Genomic DNA, 20,981 nt, shown 5'->3' on the forward strand with positions numbered 1-20,981 from the left:
TTCTCCCTACCATTTTGGTAGATGAACCATAAACCATTTTAGGGAACGAAAATGGGAACCAAAAGACCAAGCGACAAAATACATAGGATCTGCGGAGGACTTCAACACAGTTCCCTACTACCAAACCATTGCTCAGATTACCCGATTCCCCTTCCAGATATACAGGCATAAGATGCATTTATTCACTGCTGGATTGGCGTCCTGCAAAAGGGGCAATCCTTCATCCCTTGCTTTTCATGGAGCTCATTGCATTTTGTGCAAACAACTTGATGTGCACATGGGAGAAAAACGACAGACATTTCCTCAGACAAGCACATCACACACTCCTGCTCTCATCTCACACCTCCAGTACCCATGCTGTCCACAAAACCTACAGCCCTGTTTAACATAGCAGGAGTTTGATTTCCCTTTGGACCCTGTGCATTCCTCTTTGTTAGGTAGTTCGCATAGCCTCCACCAGTGGCACCTGGAAATGCCACCATTCTTGAAGATTCACACTTTAATCTCAACAGAGATAATTTGTTCTCAAGCCTTTTGATATCTTCCATATTTTTCTACATATCATTCTTTGCTTGTTGCTTGATCAAATCCTCTTCTGTTTTCATTAGAGCTTTGAGCTGTTCTCTTTCCTTTCTTATGGACACAACTATTATGTCATAATGAGTTTAAGCACAACAGTCCGAAAATATTAAGCAAACAATATATTATTGACACAACAAATATTATTGACACAACATATCTATATATATGCACTGACAGTTTGTTAAAGGGACAGAAATTATAACATTCAAAAATATTATTTATTTTTAAAAAATATTTAAAAATAATAATATATATTTAGAGTTTGAAATTTAAATTATGAATATGATTTTTATGTATTTGTACAAAAAATAAATATTTTTTTATAATTTTACCGAAATTTAAATTTGACTCTCGAATTCAAATTCTCAAATATAATTTTTTATTTTAATTATTAACTGATTTTTTATGATCGATGAATAGAAAAAATCAAAGTAAAAAGTTGATTCTTTTTAAGAGACAAAAAAAAAAAAAAAAAAAGTGTGTTGGCTTTTTTGGGGTTAAATATTCTTAAATCAAAGATTTGTGTAATTATTATATTTATTTGTGGATTCTAATTATGTGGGATACACTTTCTAAGACTACTTAGGTGTTTCCACTTATTATTTTGTTCAATTAATAAAAATAAATGAGAGAATATTAAGATATGATAATTATGTATACATTTATTATTCAAAGTAAAGATGGATTATCTTTATTATAAGAGATGAGAAAAAAAAAAAGTTAAAGACTCGTTTAGTTGTAGAAGATATTTTTTATTCTCTAATATTTAAAATTTTAAAAAGTTATAAAATTTAGCTTTTTTTAAAAAATATTTTGAATATACATATAAAAAAAGTATAAAATTGGGTGTAAATACCCAAAAAATATAATAAATAAAAGAAATTGAAAAAAATAAATTTTTGGCTAAGAAAGGAGAAAAATCGGCGACAATTTTCTGGAGAGGTGAGAAAACCGGTGACGGTTTTGGGGATTTATCGCGGGACGGTAAATAAAACCCATTTCAAACTCTAAATAATTCTCTTTACATTTTGTTAATTTATTATTTATTAAATATAATTCTACCTAATTATCAACAAGACATTTAAACTAGGATCATTTGTTAGCAACTTTTAAAAATTAAATTATGGTATCAAAATAATATGTGAATTGCTTTAATTTAAAATTTTAAATAAAAGATAGTATTTTTGAGATTTAGTGAAAAATATAAAAATATATATATTAAAATTTTGAGATTTGTTAAAAAATATATATATTTATCTTTATATTTAATATAGAAATATATATTTTAAAAAAATTCTTTTGCGTAATAAATCGGGAAATAATTTCTTACGCAGAATAATTTATTTCCCGATTTATCATTTTTTTAAAAAATATATTAAATAATTTTTTTTATAGAAATGACACGTACCAAATCTCGCTACTTCAAATAATGAGATTTGCTTAAATCTCGCTACTCCAAATAGCGAGATTACGTCAGGGTTATTCCGAAAAATATTTTCTTAAAAAAAAAATTATTTAATATATTTAAAAAAAGGAGGGATAAAACGGAAAAACACTCATTTTAGCTGTTGTTGTGAAGTGTGATGGGTACCGCAGTGTGACTAGCCTTTCACCATGGCATTGCGTCACTTACAAGAGGAGGGGTTGGTTTGTGGAGGTTGGGGTAGTCTCCATTAATGTATCCCAATTTGTCTTTTCTGAAATATACATTTCAAAAACTTGGACCATAATCTATAGTTGGGGTCATCTAACTTGATGCTGATTGGAATCATCTTGTCCTTTATCATGAACGTGGCAAATGTTGCTAAGTGAGATTACATCAAAATCATTTCGGAAATTATTTTTTTTTAAAATGTATTATTTAATATATTTTAAAAGAAAAAGATAAATAGGAAAAAACTCCGTCCCTTCTCGCTTCTTCTTCTTCTTCTTCTCCGCTCAGCCAAACAGCCGCAGGCGCCAAATTCACCATTGCAGCCGCTCCCGCTGCCTGGGCCTCTGACCAGGAGCCACCACGGCAGCACCGGTGCTGCTGCTGCTGCTGCCGCTCTCTCTCTCTCTCTCTCTCGGAAGGTCGGGCGCCGTTGCCAGGTGGGGGGACATGGCTGCCCCTTTCCCCTGTTCTAACCATATTACATAAGTTTTTCTTTATTATTTCTCCTTGTTCTGAGGGTCAAACACGGAACTTCATTTTCTCCCAACTCCCTCTCTACGTCTCTCACACACATATTAATCAAAACAGGCTAGTTTGCAGCTTTACTTCCAACATCGAATCCTCATCAATCAAAACAGTATTGAATACTCTTAAGGTAGCAATTTTATTTATTTATTTTTTGAACTCTAGTTCTCGATTATCCCTCCATCTTCCTTCGCTGAGTTTCTCAGCAACAAAACAGACTGAATTTTTTCAAGTGCGAATTTAAGTTTTCTGTCTCTTGAGATTAACTGTCAGTTCTAATCTAATTATTAACTTGAGAATTTGGACTTTCTTAGCATTGCATTGTAGTCGAAGCACTTCTTGTGCTGCATTGTTGAGTGAAAGGATGACGTCAACGGGACTGCCGCCACCATCTTCTTTGAAGAGACGGGATTCGTCTACAATAAGGGAAGGGGATCAGCTAATTATTACCCCTTTAGGAGCTGGCAATGAAGTTGGTCGTTCATGTGTTTATATGTCTTACAAAGGGAAAACTGTATTGGTATTTTTCAAGACACGCTCCACTCTTTATTTATTTATTGCAAATTCTTTTTTTTTTTTTGACTTGGGTTATGGAGGTTTTGTCTTGACATTTATGTTTTCCTCACCTTTAATGGGCTATAGTTTGATTGTGGAATTCATCCCGGTTACTCTGGCATGGCTGCTTTACCATACTTTGATGAGATTGATCCTTCAACCATCAACGTGCTTCTGGTTACGCAGTATGTTCTTCTTTTTATTTTCTTGTGCTGTACATTTATTTTCATATCATTTTTTTTTTTTAATTGTTGGATTGCGTTGCTTGTAATATATCAGCCTTATATTTTTAGTTTTAGAAACAATATCATGAGTTTTATTCAGGAGTGATTGCTATATGGTATTAGGTTCCTATGGCATTGGATAGCATGAAATTCAAGCCTTGAAATTGGAATTGTGGATTTGGAGAAAACACAACACAAATTTCATTGACTTCTATTGAATTCCTCACAATTCCAAACCCAATGCATGCATTCCATGTTTCCTATCATAGTTTATACAAAATTGATAGCTAGCGTTGCAATTTTCGATCAAGTGCAGCTAAGATTTCCCTAGTTGTCATATAGCGTGGTTTTGTGAGGTGAGAATAGGAAATGGTATGTATTGGCTCTGCAGTGGCTCAGTTGGACAAGAAATTGGACGATGCATAGTAATTCAGATTTCCTGAAAATTGTTTAAGAAGATTTGCATTGTAGTTGTCTATCAGAGTTGTGAATATAAATTGTTTGTGGATGCTCAGTTGGATGTAATAATCATTGTTGGATTTTTATTTTGTAGATATGATCTGAATTGACTGATGTAAAGAAAGTGTTGTGATCTAATCTCAGTGATTTGTTGAGGGTAATGGACAGTCTATATGCTAATTTGGATTTCATGTGTGTCAATGCAACATTATTATTCTTTTCTTTGTTTTGGAGGGTGGGTGTGCAGTTTGAAGAGGGAGAGAGGGAGGTACGGGTGGTGGTTGATATCAAAGTTCTTTGACTAATGAGCTTGTGCTTGTGTGCAATAAGTTCTTTCCGGGGGGTGGAGGAAGGTTGAATAGGGTGTTTTTATTGGTCATCAATCCATTTTAGGAATGAACACAAGTTTTTGACTGCACACTTGATTTCTTTTTACTTATATATAGTATATATTAAAACAGAAGCTTATTCTAATCAATTCATATGTCTACATGGTATGTTTAATGTATATTTTTTGTTCTCTGTCTGAAATGTACCTATGTTCACCGCCTGCATTGGTTTATAGTCTCTTCCCAGGGCTGAGCCTTTTCATTTCCCAATCCTTTTGTTGACTGCTTGTATTGGAGCCTTTATAGCTTCGTCCCAAGACTAAGTCTTTTCATTTCCCAACAAGTTGATGACTATTCCTTCTTTCATATTCAATCATTCCTTTACAAATTTAACAAGCAAAGTCTTTGATTTATGGTTCCTGATTTTGAAAATTGCAAGGAATGGAAAATGAATTTTTGTTGTTGCTTTTGCTCTGCTAGCTCTGAGAGTGTTTAATTTTATTGGTCTTAAAGTCAGATTTGGCTGTTGGAGATATGTCATGGGTGTCAGTCTGTCAGAGATGCAGCCTGGAGTAGCCACAAGGATATGAGCTTCAATCTCACTGTAGCACAGATGTTCTTTTCGACTACGCAGTAGGTGATCTATGCCAGTGCCGACACCTTATCCTCTCGTAAGTGTCAGATTTTCCTAAATTCTTTTTCCATAATCCCTTAGCAATCATTCCTTCTGATAGTTCTTCATCCCCCTCATCTCTCTCTCTTCTCATTTTTTTATTCTTTTTCTGTTTTCTTATTTTTTTTTATTAATTTTCAGTTTTCAACCCCCTTTTTTTGTACTTTATATTTAAACCAAAATTTGGCGCATGTTCATCTGTATATGCATCCTCCACCATATCATTTATGCGCTATCAAGTATCAAGTTAGGCAGCTTGAGCTAAAATAATAAAGCCAACCCAAAGGAAAATAAAATATTTTTTATATATTTTTAAAAGGAAATGAATAGATTTGTCAAAAATAGCAAACTAAAAATTTTTATAAATTTAACTAATAATATACCATACCCAGCATCATGTGGGTTAGTGTCTAGTTAGTTTATAAGCTTGAGGCAAATTGGCCACAAAATATGAAAAAATGCTTCCCTTGAGAAACATTGGCTTCGATGGACAATAAAAATAATTCCTTGTCTCATTGTTCCTTTGACTGTATCCGCTGGAATCCGAGTGTAAGATGATTTTTCAAATCTGCTTCAAAATATAATGAAAAGGTTGAGAGAAATTGGGTTAAAATTGGAGCTGTTATTTTTTGTAATGAATTGGAAGTGTATATGGGACTCCACAAAACATCTTTGAACCACTGGACATATCTAAAGATGATTTTGAGAATGAAGGTTATGATTTAGAGGAACCAAAGCCTTTTGATGAATGTGATTCATCATAGCTGCAGTGACCCACTTCTACTTGACCATGGAGATGGCTAAGTTCCATATTTTTCTGGTCCAAGAGCGACTCAAAAGAATGTGCTCAACTGTTTCAGCCTGCTCCAGGCACAAAAAGCACCCATTAACAAGAGCTGAGCCCTTTTTCTGGAGGTTGTCCATGGTAAGGATCCTCCCAAGAGTTGCCTTCCATGTGAAAATGCAACCTTTGTGGGGGCTGCAGTTTTCCAAATGAGTTTCCAAGGGAAATTGCGGCTGCACACAGGTGGGGAGCTAAGGTGTTTATAATGTGATCTGACGGTGAAGTTTCCTTTCTTGTTCAAAGCCCATTTGGGCTCATTGCAGGTGGCCTGGCATTGGATTTTGTAAATTCTTCTGTAGAAATCTGTTAAAATATTTAACTCTCAATCATTGGAATATTTCAGAACAGCCCCTGAGAAAAACTCCTGGTGTTGGCTAATGAGAAATCGATTTTCCTTTTTGATAGAAAAAGAAGATACATACCAAGAAGAAGAAACAATATACAAAGAGGAGAATAAGATCCTCAAATGGAAAGTACAATAGGTGGAGGATAAGAAATTCTCCAAAAAAATAAAATCTATCAATAATGGGTAATTGATTAATCAATTACATATTAGTAAAGAGGAGAATAAGACCCTGAAATGGAAAGTACAAGAGGTGGAGGATACGAAATTCTCCAAAAAAATAAAATCTATCAATAATCGGTAATTGATTAATCAATTATTAATCAATTACATATAAGTAATTGATTAAACACTGCTTTATCTGTTGATTATGAGTTGTTGATAGTAACCAAACAATTGAAATCTATCAATAATTGTTTACTTAATTAACTATCGAGAAAAAAATAACAATTAACACAACACCTCATTGTGCAAAAGACTATATGCAAAGACATCAATGATTTATAGTCACCATACAAAGTATTGTTTTTTTAATTATTTAATTGTAAATGTAGAGAAAATGACAAATAAACAGAGCATCTTAGTGCACTGAAGACTATACCTAAACACATCAATAATTGATGGTCTCCAAACAAATTAGTGTTCAATGAATTACTTATTTGTAAATATTGAGAAAAAGACAAATAGTGCAGTGGCTCTCTGTGCAGAAGACTATATCTAACGACATGAATAATTGAGAGTCATCAATAAAGGCAGTGTTTAATCAATTATTTGTATGGGAAAAAAAAAAACACTATTAACATTGTTTGAGTGCGCAAAAAAAACTATATCTAAAGACATCAATAGTTGATGATAGTCATCAAACTAAATAGTGTTTAATGAATTATTTTAATTGTAAATAACAAGAAAAAAACAATTAACACACCACATCAGGGCACAAAAATTTGTAATTGATAGTCACCAAACACTCTAACAGAGTAGTGTTTAATTAATTATTTAGTTGTAAAATGAGAAAAAGACAATTAAACACAAGTTTGTCTGGTGGCTATTAATTATTGAGGTCTTTTGATGGAGTATTCTACCCATTGAGGAGTTATGTATTGATTTTTTTATCGGTATTTACAATTAAGTAATTGATTAAATACTATTTTGTTTGGTGACTATCAATTATTAATGCCTTCATATATATTCTTTATGAAGGTGCTGTGTCAATTGCCTTTTTCTTGGTATTTGCAATTAAGTAATTAATTAACCATTACTTTGTTTGCTGACTATCAATTGATTAAGTCAAATATAGTCTTGTGTGCATTGAGGCTATGCGTTAATTGCTTTTTTCGTGGCATGTTTAATTAAGTAATTTAATAAATACTACTTTATTTGGTGACTATAATTTTTTTTTTTTTTGGGTGCAGTAGTAGCTTGCTTCTTTAGGTTTTTAAGCAGCTTTGAGTCTTTGGTTTGTTTTATTTTTTTTAGCAATTATTACTCAAAAGCAAAAGGCAGTGATTTATTGATCATAGGGTTTTTAGGTCGTAATTGTATTATAAATACATGTTTTAGACTCATTGTATGCAGGTTAACTTCTATAGTTCTATTGTCAATAAAATTCTAGGCTTTGGCTTTACATTCCCTAATGAACATAGGGATTGCATGATTATAAGCCCAAGAAGATATTCCTCCTTTGTTTTTGTTGAAGAAACATTGGCTTCAACTGACAATCAAAGAAAAATCCTTGAGATATTGAATAGCTTAGAGTTGAAGGGAAGGGAGAGAAATAAGAGAGGAAGAGAAAGAACAAAAGGGAGGAAGAAGAAGGAAGAAGGAGAGGAAAATGACTGGGAGGGAAATATCAAATGTTTTTATACTCTAGAGTTAACTAAATTGCATAATTGCAAATATACCTCAATGTTACATAGAAAAAATACACAATAACAAAGTCAAATGCATACATCCCAATGTCCAAAATCTATGCCTAAAACATTTATGCTGAATAGTTGACCTAAATGATGATGGTGATCCTTTGCTGTATGCCCCTTGCTGACAAGAGCTTGACTATAAAGAGAGTGACTACAAGTATGACTAACAACTCAAGAGCTCTTTTACGAACATCATCATTGTTAAGCAATGTAGCATCCAAAGCAAGGTATCCTCTCCATTGAACCAAATATTTTCAAAATCCACCCTAAGGTGAATAATCAGGATGGCTCTATATCGTTTGGCAAATGAGTAGGCTGGGTAGATCATACTCATTTGTAATGTAGCAACAACAACGACAACAACAACAACAACAAACCAAGACTTAAGTCCTACTAGGTGGGGTCAACTACATGAACCATTTTCCGTCAATTTATGTGATCATGGACAATTTCCTTTGATAAACTTAAGGCTATTAAATCCTTACTATCTCATTCCAAGTTATTTTAGGTCTACCCCTACCCCTTCTATTGCCTCTCAAAGTAACTAACTCTCCTTTCCTCGCTGGCGCACTTTATAGCCTATGTTGCAAGTGCCCAAACCATTTGAGTTGTCCCTCCCTTATTATCTACTACAAGCTATGCCTAACTTACTGCTAGTATGTTCATTTCTTAATTTATCTTTTAACGTTACACCACTTATCCATCTAAGTATTCTCATCTTGGCAAGTTTTATTTTTTGGATATGCTGTTTCTTTGTCGCCCAACATTCTAATCCATATAGCCTAGCTGGTCTTACAACTATCCTATAAAACTTCCCTTTTGATTTTAAGGATATTTTACGATGACAAAGCACACTTGAAGTATTTCTCCTTTTTACCCAACTTGCTTTAATTCTATGCATTTCATCCTCCTCAATTTTTCCGTTAGCTTGCATAACAGATCCAAGGTATTGAAATCTACTAGTATGATTGATTTCTTCATCATCGAGTTTAACTTTGTCTCCAATATTCCTCCTACTATTACTAAAATTTCATTTCATATATTCTGTCTCATTTCTACTTATCCTAAAGCCTCTAGATGCTAAAGCGTCTCCCCATATTTCTAACTTAGACTCTGCTCCACCCCTAGTTTCATCAATCAAAACAATAACATCTGCAAACAACATACACCTATCATCTTGGGTACTCCTAGTAAGTTGATCCATTACTAAAGCAAAAAGATAAGGGCTCAAAGCATATCCTTGATGTACCCATATTGTGATTAGAAATTTTCTAGTCTCTCCACCTATAGTCATAACGGTAGTCATTACTCCATCATACATATCCTTAATGACATCAATAGATCTACTAAATACACCCTTTTTTTTTTTTTATCTAAAATCCGCCATAGAACTTTCTTAGGTATCCTATCATATGTTTTCTTTAAGTCAATAAATACTATATGCAAATCCCTATTCTTTTCCCAAAACATTTCCATTAATTTTCTTAAAAAATATATAGCTTTTGTAGTAGATCTCCTAGGCATAAAACCAAATTTATTTTCTAAGGCCTTAGTTTCTAGTTTTTGTGGATATCTTGTAAAATATATCACTCAATCAGGTCCCTTGTATACAGATATTTTTGGGAAACAGTGCCGCTCCACCCGTTAAGTGAGCATTAGTGAAATTCTCGGGCTTGCGAGTTAGAGGCAGGGACGTAGGCACAGTTGGCCGATTCTCGATAACATATCGTGTGTGCACTGTTTATATTTCCATAATTTATATTCCTGCACGTGTATGTTATAGTGTGAATATGATTTAATTTTCGTATCTTACATTTATCTGCGTATTTGGGTTTATGTGTATATAGACAGACCCTAGGTTGAGTATTACTGTTGGATTGGCTAAATCTAGGAATAAATTTTAAATGCCCAATTCACCCCCCTCTTGGGAATACATCAAAGCTAACAGTCTTAATTTTTGTTCAACTATCATTTCTCATAGTTTCATTGTATGACTCATAAGTTTAATTTCACATAGTTATCACAATTTTGAATATCTCCTTTATTTTTGTATATAGGTATTTGTGCTTTTCCTCCATTCGTTTGACATTTTCTTAGTTTTTATAATTGTGTTAAATAAATTAGTTAACCATATAATTTTGTTATCACCTAAGCATTTTCAAATTTCAATTGGGATGTTATCTGGTCCTATAGCTTTTCTATTTTTCATTTTTTTAATGCAAACTTAACTTTGTTAAGTCTAATCTTACAAATAAATCTTGTTTGTCAATTCTAAGTTTAAGCCTTCTACTTGGTTCTCATTAAAAAGCTTACTAATGTAACTTTGCGATCTTTCTTTATGTCCTCGTCCTTAACCAAGACAATACCATTCTCAGTTTTTATACAATTTATTTTACGTAAGTATTTACTCTTTCTTTCTCTAGCTCTAGCAAGTTTAAATATATCTCTTGCTCATTCTTTTGTATCTAATCTAGCATAAAAATTATTAAATAATCTATGTTTAGCTTCACTAACAGCCTTTTTTGCATCTTTTCTTGCCTTTTTATACTTATCAAAGTTATCCATGTTTCTACATATTTGCCGTGTTCTATACCAAATTCTTTTTGTCTTTACGACTTTTTGTACATCTTGATCCTGCCACCAATTTTCTTTGCTATTTGAGAATCTTCTTCTTGATTCACCTTAAATTTCTTTTGATATCCTTTTAATAGAGCTAGCTATCCTATTCCAAATAGTGTTTGTGTCTACACCAGCCTTTATAATCCAATCATCATCTTTGATCATTTTGTTTTTAAACTTTATTATATTTTCTCCCTTTATGTTCTACTACCTTGTTCTCGTACACTGGTTTATTTTATCCTTTTTCTTCCATTTTTTAATACATATATCTAACACTAAAACTCTATGTTGTGTGGTTAAGCTTTCACTTGGGATAACTATACAATTCTTACATGATAAATGATCTACCCTCCCAGTCAAGGAAAAATCTATTTGACTTTTATTTTGTCCACTTTTGAAGGTTCTTTAGTGTTCTTCTCTCTTCTTAAAGCAAGTATTCATTATAATAAAATCATGTAACGTGGCGAAGTCTAAGATCATCTCCCTAGGCTCATTTTTTTCTCGATATCCATATCCTCCATGTATCCTCTCACAGCCTTTGTGATCCCTATTTCCTTCCAACGTGTTCATTCAGATCTACTCCTATGAATATTTTCTCAACTCTTGATATGCCTTGCATAATACTATCCATACCCATTTGTAATGCAGTTAGTACAACCCATTAATTTTGGACTAGATTTGAGTGGCCCATTAAAGTCCAAACATATGGTACATATAGTATGATTTCTGTTGATGTTATTAAATTATCATTTTATTGCTATATTCTTAAATGACACATTTAGATGGTGCAAACACAAATGTATGCGCACACCGGCAAACATGCACAAACATGCACATGCACATGCACTCGTGTGGCATGTCTGCATATGGGCATAGGTTCTTATGCTCACATATGCTCACCTGGATACACATATGCATGTACAGTTGCACACACATGCACCTAGGTGCTTGTGTGGGCATACATTTGCATCCACACTCACATACGTACTCATGAGTACATTCTTTCACAAAAAAAATGCACATCAAGCGTACGTGCACATACACGTATGCATGCATGTACATGCACCCGCTTGCCCACCCGCACTGGTACAAGCATGCATGCACACACTTATGAACATGCATGCACGCACATTAGCATATGCAATCCACACATGCAAAAGCGCACAAATGCATGCACGCACGCATGCACAAGTGCATGAATACACACACATTATACATGCACATGTACACACATATGAACATATGCACAAGGACCATTGTATGCTTAAATCTTCAAATGTTCCAAGTGTTAAATGGGTGTGCTGTGTAACCCATTACTGCTCAGTTTCAGATTGGTATAAATGGGCTACAACTTTTTTAACTGTCTTTTAAACTATGGGTTCAAACCCATTTATAATGGGTAGGTTTGGATAATATTTTGCCACCATTAGCTCTATGGAAACAATAATGACTCAAATACTTTTATTGAGTGTGCCTCATAAATACCCTCTGCTGTACGGAGGTAAAGTCAACCAAGACAAATTCACTAAAAATTCATGTGTGTAATACCTGCGATTGGCTAAAATTTGCTTGAATTTTTGCAGACTCATTTTGCACATGGAGTCTCTCTCCCTCTCTCTCTTTCTCTCTCTCTCTCTCTCTCTCTCTTCCTGAAATGAAACTATCAGTGGCAACAGTTTGAAGTGGCTAGGGAACATTCTTTAAACATGTAAAAATAAACTAGAAGTTTGTATTTTGGTATATCCAACCTTTTAGGATAGAATTGCTAGCTAGTGAGATGGGGAGCACATAGATTGCTACCTACCTGCTGAGATTATTGAGCTATACTTCCATTCTCAACCTTCCTAAATCCTAATGCATGCAGAAACTTCCTTGATTTTTTGAATGTGGTCTTGTCTTTTTAATTGGATTTGTATTAATTACAGATGCAACCTGATGGAAAATATTGAGAGCATTGCACATGAAATAAATGCAGAAAAGCTAAAATAGAGAATTCTTTTGGAATGTAATGTTGTTGTGTACTACCTTTTTGGTAAAAGAAAATCATGTAAGATTACTAGGTGGCTGTTTCAAAAATTATAAAAATAGAACAGAAATTAAAAACTGAAAAACTATAAACCTGTTTGCTCATATTCCTACAACTGGAAACAAAAGCTGAAAATCTTTTTGGTTGCCTAATTTCATTTTTCTGTGTTTTCCTGGATCATACAACTTATCATAATCACTAAAGGGCCCGTTGAAACTTGTAAATGTTTGGGAAAGGAAAGAAAATGTGAAGGAATCCACTTTTTTTATGTCTAGTTATGAAGGGAAGCGAGGATGATGTGTATATATATGAGTGTGTGTGCGCATATATATATCTATGTATATAACAAATCAATGAACAAAAAAATAATTTTAAACATTATTAACATTTGTTTTTCTTAATTTTCAATCATATTAGAACAAAAATTCATTTTAATAGTATTTGATGTTGTGGTAAAATGCAAGACAAAATCAATTTCCTTCTCATTTTCCTTTTCTTTCTTCAAAGAAATCCTTGACCCCAATGAAGCCTAAATAATTTGGGGATTCAATAATATCTTAGAACAAAAATGAGCGTGCATGTTTTTTTCATTAAAAATGTGTATACATGCATAATACATATGCATGCACACACATATAATATCAAAATTGTAATATATTACTTGAAATTCCAGTAAAAGAGTTGTGGCATTCCAAAACAAGAAAAAACAGGTCATGTTCATGAATACTTACAAATTGGCAAAAAAAGGTTGATACTTGAGATTAATGGTGAGAAGAAGTGGCGATGGTTGAGATTATTAGCGTTTCTGTGTGTGTGTGTGTGAGTGGACAATATCATTAATCCCTGTCAATCTTGTTGCCTATTTTTTGTAAACTCCTTTGTTCAGGGGTTGATGACATACTCATCTATGGTGTCTTTCCAGAAAAATTTTGAATCTCAGAGGGAAAGGGAGCCATGAACACGAGTTGTTGGAGCATTTACTGCCGAAACAGATTTCTAGGAAACTGTCTGTGATAACGCAATTCATCCTCCGCTGATACTGTGAAAGTTGTATTGTTTGCAGTGGTGCCTGCTCTCTCTCTGATTGATGGTTGAGCATTGGGCTTCCACGTTGGGGGGGAAGCCATCATTGGAGCCCCATGCAAGGTTCAGCAACAAATAGGCACCATCACTTGCCTCCTGAATGGAGGAAGCTGTAAAGAACCAGTGGAAATTAAATTTGTATTGTTGAGTGGTCTATGACTGTCCCAAGTGAGGGAGAGAGAGACCTTTAAGAAGAAATATGTGGAACCACCCCCCACCCCCCAAATTTAGACATAGGAAGAGGAACGACAACCCTGTGAAGCCAAGTGCAAGCCTGGTTGAAGTGGCAATCACAATTGCATTCTGGCCCTAGATTTTCTCCTCTTGTTTTCACTTGAAAAGCAAAGCAGACAGTGTGAGCACAAAAACACCATGGGGAAAGAACCACATATTATGGTTTTCAGAAGTTGCTGCAATGAGCCACATCTGTTTTAAATTCTGACTGCATGCAATGAAACAGAACAGATTGGCTGGACTTTTTTTTTTCAAACTACAACCAAGAAATAGAAACTAGAAAATAACACCCGCAACAATGCCGAGCACCCTCAGAAAATTGACCATGTTATACTGGTTAGAATGTTGAGCAAGCGGGGAAAAGTATGTTCAATGAATTAATGTAGTTGGAATGAAGGCATCAAGAACTTGAGACAGAAGTTAGGTGATACAAGAAAAGACAAGTGATTGCATGACTGATATAAATGAGGCGGAGGACACTAGGCATGGTTTTAAACAGCAGCCACGGCCATCCATTACATAATGGCCTGTTATGTAACACTGTTACGTAGCAATTTTTGGGTTCCTGTCCATTACACCCTGCTAAATTGGTGGGAAGAAAATTCACAGCTGTAATGGCTGTTATGGACTGCTACTGTAATGTAATGGTTGCTTTGACCTTTACATAATCGTACATGACTCTTATGGAAATATACATTTTTTTATTTGTTACTCTTCTTTTAATCTTTTTTCCCTTTCTTAAATCATTCTCATTAAGATGAGTGGAGAAGATTATAATGACTAATGAAGATGATTATGCTACAATAATTATTTATTTTTATTAATTATCATGAGAGATGCATTAATTAACAATTTGATATGAACTCTATTTCGTTTAAAAAATATTTATTTTAATAATATTAGTAATTTGATATTTCTTTTTTTCTATGTTTTTCAACTTCAACCTTCTTTTCTTTCTAGTGTTTATTTTAATAATATTAGTAATTTAATATATATATGTATATATATTTTAAAATCAATGTCTACGCCTTACATTTTCCATGCTGCATGTTTTTTTGTTGTTGGGCATGTCAGCTATTTTTCTTACTGTAATGTAGTCGCTTCATTTACTACAAGATAATGCTTTCTATGTGTAGCTTTCACTTGGATCATGCTGCATCCCTTCCATATTTCTTGGAGAAGGTTCGTTCTTTTCTTTATGAATGCTTATATGGTTATTTCATGTTGTTTTCTTCCTCTAAATCATTTGGCTTGTTTACAGACCACATTTAGAGGCCGAGTTTTTATGACTCATGCAACGAAGGCAATCTACAAGTTGCTTTTGTCTGATTATATAAAAGTAAGCAAGGTTTCAGTTGAAGACATGTTGTACGACGAGCAAGACATTCTTCGGTCCATGGAAAAAATTGAGGTGGGTGGGTCAACGTTGTGTGGATGTGTATTTTGTAATTGATGCATGTTTTAGTCTCCTTATCTAAGCTTCCAAATTCATTTCCACTTAGTGGATGGGCTTTAAATTTATAAATGATGCACCTTTTGAAATGGATTGGTGCAAGTAAACTTTATAGTGATGTAGTCAACATGAAGACTCAATTTTTTTTACCTATGATATTTTTATTGGGTTAATAGATATAATATTTTAGGTTATTCTATTTAGGAAATTTATATTAAAATTAGGTGTCTAAATTCTTATTTCCAAACATTGTAATCCTATAAAAATTCTACTACTTACTAGTTTAATTTGGAGTTGAATTGAAATTATTTTATGTTGAATGTTGCATAAAGTGGTATCATAATAAACTTTGATTCAACACAGGTCATTATTTTTTGATGAGGTTTTTGATTTTCACTCGAGTCACCACTTTGATAGGGTTGTTTGCATCTTTCAACTTAAACTTATAGGGTTCATGATTTTAACTTAAGTTGCCTTGTGCCAACGCCATCTTTGTCGTCATCTTTGCCACTGACCATGGTTACCCTTTTCTAGTTACCCCACTTGACCCTTTTCATTCACAGTCATAGACATTAGGAAAAAAATAAATAATAATTTCGCTAGGTTAAAAGGAAGAAGAAGACAGACATGTTATTGTCATTCATTAAAGCTCATCATCAACAACTGTCGTGCTGATAACTGCTTTGTTCGCTGTTCATTATCCTTACAACTTTGAGGACCTCAATTTAGAACTCCATTGCTCCATTGTGTCAACTCTCACTATGGTCCATTTGTTGTATCAGCTTTCACTCACTAGAAAGTGGGCTCAAATTCACTCCGCTGGTGACTGAACTTCATTGGAACATTATTGTCAATAGTGGGCCTCATCGTTCACATTGTGTTGCTATCAGACGTCAATGCCAACAAGACTCAATCTCTCCTCAACCAAGCATTGAGCCTCGCTTCACTTTGTGTTCCCACATGACTAACAAAAGCACAAAAGAAGGATATTTATTGCCCTAATCCAAGCTCGCTCCACTTGATTCGACTTGAATTGTTCTAGTCAAAGCAGACTAAACTAGGCTTATTGAATCAGACTAATCCAATTGCTGATAAAGTAGCTCACTTATACAAGTGGAAGGAAAGGCTAGGAGAATAATAGGTATGATATTATTTGTGTTGAGGGCCTTGCATCTACCTGGTGGCGTAGTCTTAGTGTCAAATATCAAATTTTGGAGGCAAAAAATCATTCAAATCAATTGAGATTTATGATCAAGAGATGTATTTTCATGTTGCATGCACTGATTTAGCATGAAAGAGATGTTGACACATGCACACTTGAATTTGACAAGTTGGCTGCTTGTTCTTTTGATGAAGATGAACAATGTTTTGTTTTTTTTTTTTTTTTTGAGAGATGCCTGTATGAAGCCCCCATAAAGCAAGGTTCATAACCCTATACCCAACCACCCTGGTAAACCAAACAGCTAGTGCCCACAGGCAAACAACACCATAAATGGCAACAAATATCACAAGCACCACAGTGCTCACAAGGGGATTATCTCCACACAGGAGAACGGGGAGGTGAGCCACTGGGCCAAAGGCCTGGTTCAAGATGAACAATGTATTTTTTGGTACGCTAAGGGATTTCACCATAGATTACGCATTGAACTATAATTCTACGACTTAAACTTTGGGGCCGTTTGGTATCATCGTCGAAGGTTATGAAAATGAAAGCCAGAAACCAAAACTAAAACATGGAAACGAAAACTAAAAACCGAAAATTGGTAACCTTGTTTGGTTAAATTTCCAAAATTAAAATAAATTGAAAACTTGATTGAACAAATGCTCATTTTTGCTCTTGAATGAAAGAAGGATTAAAAAATCTGATTAAAACAATAAAAATACAAAAGAATACAAATTAAAAAAAATTGTTATAATGAAAATGGAAATTATTTTAATTATTTTACTTTATTATTATATTTCAAAACTCCCTTTTTAGCTCTAAGGGCCATATCCAAGCGAAGTTTGAAATTTTGAGTTGCCTAGTAAATTGCACCTGTTCCAGTAGATATTTTGAACAGGTTGTGGCAGACAATGTGAGACGTGTGAATCAGGTTCTACAGCATGTAAATTTAGCTTAATTGGAGCACCATATTCAATTAAATTATAAATTTCAGGAATTTTTTTACTCTTATTTCTCAACCAACCTGATCTTCCCTCAACCACACCCCCCCCCCCCCCCCCCAAAAAAAAAAAAGAAAACGTGAAAAATCGTGGGTTCCTAAATCCCGTATAATTAAGATATCTAATATTATGAAAATTTTAGTGAGTGGTTCACAAAAAATTTGCAATGGGAGCATTATGGTGACAACTGACAAGAGAGGCAATAAAACCAAGGGAAGCAGTAGAAAAGGAAACATTACCTTTTCAAATCCTTTCAGATACGAATACTAGAACTTTGACACACTTATGTTTGATCAAGGGTGAGAACAATCCAAATGTGTCACCTTTTTCTTCACTAGATGAGTATTCCTTGCTTTAATTAAGGTAGAAGTGTTTTGAAGAGATGTATATCTTAAGAATATCTATTAAAGGGAAAATTTTATGAAATAACTATATGGCTAGCTATTTTCTCTAGCACAAAATTCTACTGCAGTTAAGAAATGTACTAAGAAAAGGAGTGCAGCTAAAAGAGGATATTCAGGTGACTTGGTAAAATTAAACGAGGTAAAACAGCAAAAGATTTCATTCTAAAAAAAAAGGAGGTGGTGCTTGTAAATTTGATGATGAGGGAAAATCTTTTAAAATTGTTTCCTCACATGTAGAGTGCTAATGATCTGCTTCAAGTTGACAGGTATTCCCATCTCCCCACCTCGGCAAAAAAGCTGATGCGAAGATGGGTGGCTTTGTGGTTTGTTTGAGTTGAATATATCACACCCTTAATTTCACCTCATATATGGCTTTTTAAATACTCCATGTTAGTTTTAAGCTCAGTCAATTGAGCTAAAAAACATGCTCTTTTATTAATCAGTGTTAGGTCGAATGTTTTATTTTGAGGTTATTATTTTTATATGAGCATTGCGACAAATAATTTCTTTTATTCTGACAAATTATTTTGTCCCACACCATGCTCTTTTTTGCCTCAATATCAAGGCTTAACTTATAGATTCTTAGATGCTGCAATTGTGGGGCATGATCCTGATAGTTTGGCAGTCTAAAATTGCATTCATCATGCAACTTAATTGTCTAATTTTTGGAGTCTTGTTCAATTGTCTTCTAACCACATGCCAATCATCTCTGCAGGTTGTTGACTTCCATCAGACTGTAGAGGTAGGTGGTATACGCTTTTGGTGCTACACTGCTGGTCATGTCCTTGGTGCTGCAATGTTCATGGTTGACATTGCTGGTGTGCGAGTTCTCTATACAGGAGACTATTCACGGGAAGAAGACCGTCATCTCCGTGCTGCTGAGATCCCTCAATTTTCTCCTGACATTTGTATAATTGAATCCACTTATGGTGTGCGACTCCATCAGCCCCGGCATGTGCGAGAGAAGCGCTTCACGGATGTCATCCACTCTACCATTTCCCAAGGAGGTCGTGTCCTGATTCCAGCATTTGCCCTTGGCCGTGCCCAAGAACTACTACTTATCCTTGATGAGTACTGGTCAAACCATCCTGAGCTCCATGACATCCCTATATATTATGCTTCCCCACTTGCAAAAAGGTGCATGGCTGTTTACCAAACCTACATCAATTCCATGAATGACAGGATCCGCAGCCAGTTTGTGAACTCAAACCCATTTGACTTCAAGTACATTTTGCCATTAAAGAGCATTGAAAATTTTGTTGATGTAGGTCCCTCTGTGGTAATGGCTAGCCCGGGTGGGCTTCAGAGCGGGCTTTCACGACAGCTCTTTGATATGTGGTGCTCTGATAAGAAAAATGCTTGTGTATTACCTGGGTATGTTGTGGAAGGGACAATGGCAAAAACCATTACTTCTGAACCCAAAGAAGTCACTCTTGTGAACGGTCTATCTGCTCCTCTCGAGATGCAGGTCCATTACATTTCCTTCTCAGCTCATGCAGATTTTTCGCAGACAAGTACTTTCTTGAAAGAGTTATTGCCTCCCAACATAATTCTTGTTCATGGAGAAGCTAATGAGATGGGGAGGCTCAAACAGAAGCTTATATCCCAGTTTGCAGACAGCAATACGAAAATTATTTCTCCAAAGAACTGCCAGTCTGTTGAAATGTATTTCAACTCTGAGAAAATGGCAAAAACTATTGGAAAGCTGGCTGAAAAGACCCCAGAAGCTGGTGAAACTGTTAGCGGTTTACTTGTAAAGAAAGGGTTCACTTATCAGATAATGGCACCTGATGATCTCCATGTCTTCTCACAGCTGTCCACAGCAATTGTGACTCAGAGGATTACGATTCCTTACTCTGGTGCCTTTGGGGTGATAAAATACAGGCTCAAGCAAATGTATGAAAGTGTCGAATCTGCTGTGGATGAAGAGTCTGGTGTCCCAACTTTGCATGTGCACGACCGAGTAACTGTGAAGCAGGAGTCAGAGAAGTGTATTTCGCTGCATTGGATGTCGGATCCCGTTAGTGACATGGTTTCGGACTCCGTTGTTGCTCTGGTTTTAAATATCAACAGGGAGATGCCCAAGATTGTAGTTGAGTCGGAGGCCATTAAAACTGAAGAAGAAAACGAGAAAAAAGTTGAGAAGGTTATTCATGCTCTTCTAGTCTCTCTATTTGGAGATGTGAAGTTTGGAGAGAATGGGAAACTGGTTATAAGTGTCGATGGGAATGTGGCCCATCTTAATGCACAGAGCGGAGATGTTGAGAGCGAAAATGATGGTCTTAAGGAGAGGGTGAAGATGGCATTCCGACGAATCCAAAGTGCTGTGAGGTCAATCCCACTCTCTGCATCTTAGCCCCTTCCATTAGCTTGTATGGTAACTCACCTCCCTTCCCATTCCCCCACCTTTTTTGTAGCTGCTCCTCTCTCCTCTTTTTGTAAGAATTATGCACTTTGAGGATAACAGATGTGTTCATGTTGCTGTTACATGTTTTACTGGTTGATTACGTTTGTTATCTGATGCTTAATTAGTTATACCAATGAAGTATTTTTGCTTATTATTCTCTAACAATTATTAGTAACCATGTAAAACCAATCCAGTACATCATACTTTTTCCCAAAACTGCTAATTTTGTTTTACTTGCTTTAGTTGTGTAGTAATCTAAGATGAATCAAGGATTACTATTTTAGGCAGAAAAAGAAGCTTAAGAGCGGGGTAAAGAAAGAAGATAAGAAGAGTAAGATACACTTTTGATGCTTTTATTTTTTTTTTAAAGTTCTAAATAAGTAATATCTTGTTAACAATTGTTTGGAAATGATTTGATTGATGATGCACACCATTTATTCCAAAAATGTTTTTAGTGTAAAATTTTTGCAGACGTGATGGGGAAAAAC

The 20,981-nt window shown here is 34.7% G+C and overlaps 1 protein-coding gene across 5 annotated transcripts; it reads left to right on the forward strand.

The window, feature by feature from the left end:
- Nucleotides 1-2,485: 2,485 nt before the first annotated feature.
- On the forward strand, nucleotides 2,486-20,647 carry LOC131155202 (cleavage and polyadenylation specificity factor subunit 3-I-like). 5 transcript variants are annotated; one of them, XM_058108160.1, is made up of 7 exons: nucleotides 2,486-2,673; nucleotides 2,825-2,891; nucleotides 3,076-3,281; nucleotides 3,404-3,501; nucleotides 15,203-15,248; nucleotides 15,328-15,477; nucleotides 18,802-20,647. In XM_058108160.1, exons 3-7 carry the CDS (start codon nucleotides 3,126-3,128, stop codon nucleotides 20,440-20,442), a joined length of 2,091 nt encoding a protein of 696 aa, XP_057964143.1. In that variant the 5' UTR covers nucleotides 2,486-2,673; nucleotides 2,825-2,891; nucleotides 3,076-3,125; the 3' UTR covers nucleotides 20,443-20,647. The 5 variants fall into 5 exon arrangements, with proteins under 5 accessions (XP_057964143.1, XP_057964145.1, XP_057964147.1 ...); XM_058108164.1 differs by having other exon boundaries at nucleotides 2,511-2,655; XM_058108162.1 differs by having other exon boundaries at nucleotides 2,496-2,891.
- Nucleotides 20,648-20,981: the final 334 nt, after the last annotated feature.

This window comes from Malania oleifera, chromosome 5, assembly GCF_029873635.1.
Source record: "Malania oleifera isolate guangnan ecotype guangnan chromosome 5, ASM2987363v1, whole genome shotgun sequence".
NCBI classification, from domain to species: domain Eukaryota; kingdom Viridiplantae; phylum Streptophyta; class Magnoliopsida; order Santalales; family Ximeniaceae; genus Malania; species Malania oleifera.

Coding starts and splice junctions, on each gene's coding strand:
- LOC131155202 (XM_058108160.1), top strand. CDS start 3,126: ATGACGTCAACGGGACTGCCGCCACCATCTTCTTTGAAGAGACGGGAT. Junction 3,282..3,403: donor ACAAAGGGAAAACTGTATTG/GTATTTTTCAAG, acceptor AATGGGCTATAG/TTTGATTGTGGAATTCATCC. Junction 3,502..15,202: donor AACGTGCTTCTGGTTACGCA/GTATGTTCTTCT, acceptor TTCTATGTGTAG/CTTTCACTTGGATCATGCTG.